Source organism: Rhineura floridana, chromosome 6, assembly GCF_030035675.1.
Source record: "Rhineura floridana isolate rRhiFlo1 chromosome 6, rRhiFlo1.hap2, whole genome shotgun sequence".
In the NCBI taxonomy this organism is placed as follows: Eukaryota; Metazoa; Chordata; class Lepidosauria; order Squamata; family Rhineuridae; genus Rhineura; species Rhineura floridana.
In genome coordinates, this window is record NC_084485.1 from 76,118,120 (window position 1) to 76,127,681 (window position 9,562).

Consider the following 9,562-nt stretch of genomic DNA (forward strand, 5'->3'; position numbering starts at 1 on the left):
TAATCATTTGGGGTATAACTTACCTGGACTACCACATGCAAATATTTTATTATTGTCTAAATAGTGTTTAACTTTAGGATAGATGTTTCAGCTTGTTACAACATCAGTACCATGTAATAATTTCTGTAGGAGTTGAGGGGTGCAAACATGTAAGCCCAAAGCTCACCATGACTTGTTCTGAGTCACCTTAATTGGATCATTTTCTCAGACTACCAATGTAGCTTGTTCTGTGATTTTCCACTCAGCTTTCTTCACAGAAGGCTTGCCTCTCATTTGTGGGGTGGAAATGGGGACTTTCTAGCTCAGTGTGTCTGCATTTTACAAACTTGTTTCTTTTCACACACTTTTTGCCTCAGTGCTCTTCTACTATCATGCTCTGCAACTTCAGTCTTTCGGACTGGGTATTTCAATGCCAATATATGTTATGGATCCCAGGCTGCTTCACTCAGCCACCATTAGATACAGCATACCTCTCAAAGCTTTACTACATTTTCAGATGAATCACATGGTGCAGCCCTCCTACGACTATCAATTCAGAATGCACGGAGAGGGGTGCTGTATGTTTACTCCCTTGACAAAACCCAAAAGCTCAAAACCTTCCCGTTTGTTGAAAGCTGGAAAGTGAGGGGAAAGAATTGTAACCAAGCCTGATATGCTAGTTTCCTTTGTTTAATTGGTGGGTCACATAGGATGTTAGATAGCATCTTGATTAGAACTGTGGAGGATGATGATGGGGGAGGACAGACTAAATCAAAGAAAGGGGCAATGGATAATTAATTACATCTTGCAGTTCAGTCCTCTGTCCCTGACTGCAAACCCTCTTGACATCAGCTGGTGCCTATGAATGGCATGTAACTCAGTGGGCTTTATTTCTGAGTAAACAAGCATAAGATTGGGTGTGAATGTACAGAGCAGGGCTTTTCTGTTGTGGCATCACAACTGCAGAGTTCCCTCCTCAAGCACATATGCTGGCCTCATAATTTTATAATGATGGGTTACATATTGTACAATGTCCATTTGTTTATCAAAACTCTGAAGACAACATGTAAAGACTCCAGAAGCGACTGTTTATCAAATGCATGCATTCCCAAGTACAGGGGTTCCCAAACTGTGGTCTGTGAACCAGCAGTGGTCTGTGAGTTTCAGTCAGGTGGATTGCGGCATGTCTGTGGATTTGTAGTTGCATTAAATATTATAAGGATTTTAACTATTTTTACTGCAATTATTTCTTATATGGTATTTTACTGCATTAGTTTGAATTCAATGGCATTCAAGTTGTAATACAATAAAATGGAATATATAAGAAATAAAAGAAGCAAGAAAAATACAATTAAAAAACATGCCACATCTAGCACAGCACACTACAGTTGCTACAACAGGCAGAAAAATCATTAAGAGGTTCACTGAGACCCTCAGCGATTTTCAAGGGGTCCACGGAGTAAAAAAAGTTTGAGTACCCTAGAACATGCCTTGATTGTTCCTGGAATATCCCTTGATCTCGAGTTTAACCCAGCATGTTTTGCTTCTACAGCATAAGCACTTCACTGAGGACATTCAGACAAGGCAGTACCGATCTTTGGAAGTACTAATTGGAGCAGGCTATAGCACCCCAGCTGATATCTGGAGCACAGCCTGCATGGTAAGTTCAGTCATGTTGTCTAAATTTTGCAGGTGGCATTGGTTTCAGAATTGCTACAGTGTTCTGTTAAGCTGCAGGAAACTGATAATTAATTTTGTTTTCATCTGTTTTAAAGTTTTATCTGCTCTTTTTGTGGTTTTGTGCGTTTTGCATTTGTTTTCTAGTCTGTACTGCCCAGAAATGAAGTGTGCTATTAAAAAAAGTTTTAAAATAAAATAAAGGAATGTTTTCATTTAATAGAAACAAGCTTTTTAAATTTTTATTATTATTATGACTATGCTACCAATCTGTGACAAGCCCTGCTTGTTTCAGACTTCGTGGCCAAAGTAACTTATAGGTCTAAAGCCCAACCATTCGTGTTCAGTATCAGTAGTTTGGTAAGCAAACAGCTCTGGGTTGTAGACACTGCTTTGAAACAAATTTGTTTGACCGAAAGAAACCTGAAGTACTCTATGATGTCCTTTCAGCACCGCAATTTAGAGCAGGTCCCTTTTCCCTGCACGCTAATGTATGATTAGGATTGTGGCTTGAATACTGGACAGTTGTTCCCAGAAAACCCCTGGAAGTTATTTTACCATTTTCTTGTTTAGGCCTTTGAACTGGCTACAGGTGACTATCTGTTTGAGCCTCATTCTGGGGAAGACTACTCACGGGATGAAGGCAAGCATTTACCACTTCTAGTAGTTTAATATTTCTGTACATTGTTCTCATTGCGTGGGGAAATAAAGAGAGGAAATTGGAACAGGAATCAGAAATACCCTTTTTTTCCTTACAGTGCATTCTTTTCAGAGTTTTTCCAAGTGTGCTTAAAGTGCACTGATGTAAGTTTAAAGAAATTGGGTTTCAAAGAATGTGGGAAGTATGTTATGCCTAGTTCTCGCTTGGATATGGAGATTCCTGAGGAATTCACTCTGTGTGAATTCCTTTACAGATTGACCTGAAGTGCAGATCAGTACTTTTGTTTTCCAGGGGATTTTGCACTTAGAATGTTGCAACACAGTTCTTAGCAGTTTAAATGTAGCAAAATACACAGTTAAATACATATTTTGAGAAGCATATTTTTTCCGTTTTTGCAAATTAACGTGGAAACAGAACAGAATTATGAGTAATAACGTGGAAAAATGGCATAAACAGATGTTCACAATCTTGTGAAAACGAGGCTACATTTTAATGAGCTAAATGTGCTTCATCCCATGGATTTCAGTGGGTTTCGGTGTGCTTCTCTTGACTGTGGCCATATTTTTCATAAATCTCTACAGTGAAAATAGTCATTTGTGTTCCATTTCTATTAAAAATATTTCCGGGAACTTAATGCTATTAAAAACAAACCACTGATAATGTAATAAACCATTAACAGTAAAAAGCAGGAACCAGGGACAGTTGTTTTGAAATCTGCTGGGCCAGAACATTGATAACCAAGCTGCTTAATGTACCAGCAGGCTCAGGCCAATACTAAAAGCTCCTAGCAGAATTCAGTAGCTAGATTTTTTTTTTTGAGGCGTTGATTTTTTTTTTTTAATAGGAAACTTTCAAAGATTCCTTATTCCATTGAAGTTCAAAAGAAAATCAGTATGTGTTAATATTAATACTTTATTGTTTCTTTCACACTCTCTTCTGGGGAATACAGACCACATAGCATTAATCATAGAACTTTTGGGGAAAATTCCTCGCAAGCTCATTGTGGCTGGAAAATACTCCAAGGAGTTCTTCACCAAAAAAGGTAAGAGGGAAAGAATCTGAGGATTCCAATGCTACAGTACTTGGAATACCCAGTTTTAGTCCTATTTTTTTTTTATAACAAATTCCCCCTTTTCTCTACTGATGTTTGTGAATGGGGCGGGGAGGGTTATAATTACTTCTTCCATTTCATTGAAAACAAAGTCAGACTACTTTAAACATTAGAGCCCTTTAGACCACTGGTGGGGAACCTCTGACCTGCAAGCTTAATTAGACCCTCTGGGATCCCAGTTTGGCCAACAATGCTGTTTCCTGAAGCCCCACGCATCTGCCCCACACCTGACATCATATGACACAAGTACAGCCACAGCTGCAAAGGAACAATTGGGAATAGTATAGTACATTGCTGATAGTTTGTCTGCAGGTAGGGCTTGCATTCTGCACCTTTTAAATTTGGCACCAAATACAAGCCATATGGGGACTGGTTCTCCTTAGGAGCTCCCAAGAGCATCCAGTCCTTCTTGCAAACCCCACTGGGATTGGCTGCACTCAGGAACTCCCATTTGGAGCTCAAGTGTGATCCCCTGATGTCATGTGACATCAGGTGATGGACTGCACACCTGTCAAAAATGATCCATGGAGAGTGGGCAAGTTCTAGATAAATGAAAGAGAAGGAGCCAGAGCTGTTGTAATCAGGAGATATAACTATGTTGATTTTTCACTTTCAAATAATAAGTTAAAAATAGCGTGAATCTAGCAAGATTTGGGGGGCCATTTACTTGGGCATCTTATTCAGGCCTTATTACAGAGGTCTACAAATATGTTCATCATGGTGAATGTCCCACCCTCTTCTGGCAAGTATGACATGTTCCAGCCTCCACACCCCAAGCTTAGAGCTACACAGGATCATCCTTGCAGTTGTACTGCACTTCTGAGGTGCACTGAGATTGGGAGAAGGACTTGGATTCTCATGTGTTATATTGTACTTTGAGGTGCTAAAAGCACATACAGAGTGCAGTGTGACAGATATAAGTTCCAGACCTCTTCTCAAACTTGAAGCTGGGGGGGTGAGACAGTGCTCTTGACCTCACGCTAAGTTTCAGAGATGCTCCAAGCAAAGTGCAGCACAAAGTCTAAAACTAGACCCCACCTCCCACCCCCTTAGGGTAGGGAGGAGTTATACCTACACTGGGAAGAACATTAAAACATCTTGATTTGGACTTACACTTTTTGGAACATGAAGAAGACAGAGAATGTGGAATTCCAGACTTCTTGGACACATCTTAGAGTCCAGATTCCTGCTTAAAGTGTACTACATATTTGGCATAATATTGCCCAGCTGTCACTGCTTTATACAATTCCTAATATACTTACCTACCTTGTGTTGGGTGTGGAATCTGAAAGTGAAACAAGTCCCTATTTCTATTGAGCAGCCTCATTTAAAAAACCGCATTAATGTGATCTGTTGACCTTCCTGCTTATGTTAATGAGATCCTGTTAATCTCACTGTCATTGTTCTCAGGTGATCTGAAGCACATCACCAAACTGAAGCCATGGGGCCTTTTTGAAGTTTTGGTAGAGAAATACGAGTGGTCCCAAGATGAGGCAGTTGCATTCACAGACTTCTTATTACCTATGTTGGAACTGAATCCTGAGAAGAGAGCTACAGCAGCACAATGTCTCAGGCACCCCTGGCTCAACTCCTAGATGTTCTACCTGCGATCCTGGTCCTATAACTGGGTTTACAGCATAATATATACACACCTAGATGTCCCAGCTGCCCCTCCTCCCCCTCCTCCCAGGTCAATTTTTTCCTTGTTGATTTTCAGAGTGAAGCATCTCTCTGAGGGCTTTTGAGATTTTAGATAAATCTAACCGTTCATGTGAGTTTGTGTACTCGACTCAGTAGGGACTATTGTCAGCCAGTGGGCGTCCAATATGTTTTGCTGTGATTGGAGTTTGCCAAAGAGTTTTTACAGGAATGTGAAATGACCCCTGACTCTCTTCCTTACTCAAGTACCTTTCCCTGAAAGTGTGGAGAAATCTCCACTGGAACACACTCCCTTAACTATATTGCCGTCATCCCAAGGGGGATGTGAAGAGCTGTGAATCCCTCCTTAGCTCACTGACTCCGGGAGTCATTTCTTAGTGCACATCCAGTTGCTGACAGTAAGAGGAGAAATGGCAGATGGCACCAAGGTGGTAGCTCCATGTGGAGCACTGAACTCGACTCATTCCTTAGGTGTCTGCTCTGCTGCTTGGGTAACTTTTTTTTTCTTACTCTTTTCGGGCGTACTTTTCTCTAGTTTTAGCCATTTAATCTTTGAAACAACCTCTTTTGAACTATATAGATATATATATATTAGCTCCATTTTTTTTTTGTCCCCTTCATGCTCTGGTGAATTTCTCCAGCAAAATACATTGCCTTCTGAAGCCGTAGCATGTGAACTTCCAGTAAGTTTCACATGGAAAATAAAAACAACCGAAATTGGTAAAAGTCACCACCTCATTACAGTATGGATCTATGCATTTGTTGGCTGAAGAGGGGTAGCCAGATTGCCCATGTTCAGTGCCGCATTTGCCCAACTGGAAGCCCCGGGCAATAATGGCTTGCCAACCATGCATTATGACCTACTAGGTGCTTCATGATTACATTGGTTTCTGCAACTGAAACTGGGCCACAGGAGCCAGGAGATGATCCAGCTTGTGGCAGACCACTTGTAATATAAATCTGCCTTCTGTCATCAGGGGCATTATGTTGGCCTTGTGTGAAATTGTATTTTTAGGAGAGAGCAGTTGGTTTTCTGTCTAGAAAAACAGGATATGTCCTTCCTCTTCAACAGTGTAGGAAAGATGGCATCGGTGGTAGTCTTTCCAGCCATGCCCAGAGTTTCAGCCACCGTATTTCCAAAGGTTAATGTAAAGACATATATATAACTTCATGCACACACACACAGTTAATTTGTCCACGGTGCTGGACTCTCGAATTCCCTTTTGAATAGAATTTCTCCCTATGTGTTAATAACAGGACAAATAATTTAGGTTTGAATTTCTCCCACCCACCCCTAGAGATGAAGTGTCAAATTCTGTTTTCCAGAATCATTACAAACATCATTGCTCAGCATAAGCTTTTAAACTCCTAGGAAAGGGGGTTAGTTGTGACTGACTCTTGTAGACTTTTTATTTTATTAGAAAGGTTTGTAACACTTACTAGTTTTACAGTGAGTATCTCCTAGGCTTCCCCAGCTTATTAAAAAAATCCCCAGCATCTTGCTCTAATGTTAGGTTGGAGACATTGGGCTTTCGAACAGCCCTTCCTTACCATGGACCAAATAGGCCTTTGAGATTACAAAATTCTCCAAGAAGGGAAACTGCTGGCGGACTCAGGCTTGCAGGCACTGTAAAGGATAATTCAAAGCAAAAGCTGCCAGCAATGAGACGCTCTTCTCATTTTTTCTCTTTGCTGAAATCCCAGGTTATAGTCATCATACACCCCATTACCCTTTGCAAAAAAAAATCTGGTGCAATTTTATTTTATTTTAAATGAAAGTTTAACCATCATATCCCCTTCAGTTTCTAATGTGGCTGTATTGTCATATTATACCTGACTGGGGCTTTAGCAAAATCTGTGCTGCATGTCCATTTAGGAGATCTTAAATGAGGTTCTCTTTGTACAATCTTAAGATGAAAAGGAAAAGATTCCAAAAGTTTTAAATGATATTCTTGTTAACTGGAGTATCTTCTTCACCTCCCAGAAGTATTTGTGTGCCTGTCTGTAAGGATTGGACTAGAATGGAACATACATACTTCCTCTTTGAATACTGTGAAGACTTGCTGGCAGGAAGAATTGAATTTCTGGTGTCAGCCAACCTAGTTTGCTTCAACATCCTGTTTTGAATGGAACAAAAGGCTCATAGGTGTGGGGTCTGCATCTCTTGGGTTCTAATAGAGATTCCTTTCCACAGAAGAAGGCCACTGCCACCTCTTTTGCACTAAAAGAGACGTTCTGGGGTTATACAAGACGTAGCTTGTCAGGATTGCCTATGTATTTTGTGGCTCACACCGGGTTCACTCAACTTCCAAATTGCCATAAAGTGCTCACTAACAGATTTGTACTTGTTTTGTTGGCCTAAAACCTGAAGGAAAAATACATTTTTATTCTTTCTCTTGGTGCATTGTCTTTTTTCTTTGTAAAAGCAGCAGCACAATAAACAGATTATTAAATAATCCACAGGTACTTTTGATATGCTGTCTATATTTATTCACAGATTTTGTACAGTAGAGCCTGTTATCTGAACGAGCTGTGAGGCAGTGAGAAGCTTGAATTAAATACAAGCACTGCTGATACGTTTTTTGGGGGTGGTATGTTGTTACATGACTGCATAGCAGGAGAAGGAAACAGAATGATGGTGACTGATGAGTTCAGAAAATATTCTGCTCTTAGACTGCTGGAGAGAAAAACTGATAAATCAGTCATTGAAAGCATAAACCACAATGCATAATTGATTAGGCATTTCATTATAATTAAGTTAAAATTTACATTATATAATTAGCAGCTTAGTTTAGTTCTATACCATCTTGATGTACCACTTGTCTTAAAGCAGGAAGACCCGGATAGTGATTTTTAGAATTGTCTCAGACAATTAACCATAAGAGAAACCTTAATAATACTCAGATTCAGAGTAGATCTCCTATGTCATGCTCTTCCCATTTGAGCTTCTAATACTGCTATCTGCTTTTCCATACTTGAAAGAGGTACGTTCTGTGCAGTGGGCAGAACCTACTGCAAAGATCCATTACCAACTACTAGTTTTTGTTATGTACCTTCAAGTCGATTACGACCTATGGTGACCCTATGAATCAGTGACCTCCAATAGCATCTGTCATGAACCACCCTGTTCAGATTTTGTAAATTCAGGTTTGTGGCTTCCTTGATTGAATCAATCCATCTCTTTGGCCTTCCTCTTTTCCCCCAGCATTATTGTATAATCATTACTGGTTTCTGCCAGTAGTATGGTATTGTCTGCATATCTTAAATTATTGATATTTCTTCCTCCAATTTTCACTCCTCCTACATCTTGGTCCAATCCCACTTTCCGTATGATAAATTCTGCGTACAGATTAAACAAATAGGGCGATAAAATACACCTGTCTCACACCCTTTCCGATTGGGAACCAATCGGTTTCTCCATATTCTGTCCTTACAGTAGCCTCATGTCCAGAGTATAGGTTGCGAATTAGGACAATCAGATGCTGTGGCATCCCCATTTCTTTTAAAGCATTCCATAGTTTTTCCTGATCTACACAGTCAAAGGCTTTGCTGTAATCTATAAAGCACAGGGTGATTTCCTTCTGAAATTCCTTGGTCTATTCCATTATCCAACATGTGTTTGTGATATGATCTCTGGTACCTCTTCCCTTTCTAAATCCAGCTTGGATGTCTGGCATTTCTTGCTCCATATATGGTAAAAGCCTTTGTTGTAGAATCTTGAGTATTACTTTACTTGCATGGGATATTAAAGCAATAGTTCAATAATTGCTGCATTTCCTGGTATCCGCTTTCTTTGGAATTGGGATGTATATTGAACGCTTCCAGTCTGTGGGCTATTGTTTAGTTTTCCATATTTCTTGACAAATTTTTGTCAAATGTTGGACAGATTCAGTCTCAGTAGCTTGTAGCAACTCTTATTAGTATGCCATCTGTTCCTGGTGATTTGTTTCTTCCAAGTATTTGAAGAGCAGCTTTTACCTCACATTCAAAAAATTCTTGTTCTTCATCATATGGTTCCTCTGTGAATGAATCTGTCATCCTGGCATCTCTTTTATAGAGTTCTTCAGTGTATTGCTTCCATCTTTTTATTTCATCTTGTGGATTATTCAACATCCCTACTCTTGGTTTAAATTTCCCTTCAGTTTTTCTAATCTCTTGGAATAGGGCTCTTGTTCTTCCCTTTTTGTTGTCCTCTTCTATTTCTATACAATAACTATTGTAATAGTTCTCTTTGTCCCTATGTACTAGTCACTGTATTGTGGCATTTAGGGTTCTCACCGTGTTTCTATCTCCTTTTCTTTCCTTCTTTCTTTAACCATTGTAAGAGTTTCTTCAGTCATCCATTGAGGTCATTCTCTTTTTAATTAGAGGTATTGTCTTTTTCCATTCTTCCCTGATAATGTCTCTGACTTCACTCATAGTTCTTCTGGCTCTCTGTCAACTAAGTTTAAAGCTTCAAATCTGTTCCTTATTTG

General features: G+C 39.7%; 1 protein-coding gene across 2 annotated transcripts in view; it reads left to right on the plus strand.

The window, feature by feature from the left end:
* The window catches only part of SRPK1 (SRSF protein kinase 1), a 56,337-nt gene extending 48,794 nt beyond the window's left edge, over positions 1–7,543 (plus strand). For both annotated transcript variants that reach the window (XM_061632486.1, XM_061632487.1), the window contains 4 exons: positions 1,532–1,639; positions 2,230–2,299; positions 3,267–3,359; positions 4,839–7,543. In XM_061632486.1, the coding sequence (XP_061488470.1) occupies positions 1,532–1,639; positions 2,230–2,299; positions 3,267–3,359; positions 4,839–5,023 (456 nt within the window). In that variant the 3' untranslated portion in view covers positions 5,024–7,543. The remainder of the gene's footprint in view (positions 1–1,531; positions 1,640–2,229; positions 2,300–3,266; positions 3,360–4,838) is intronic.
* The last annotated feature ends 2,019 nt before the right edge of the window (positions 7,544–9,562 follow it).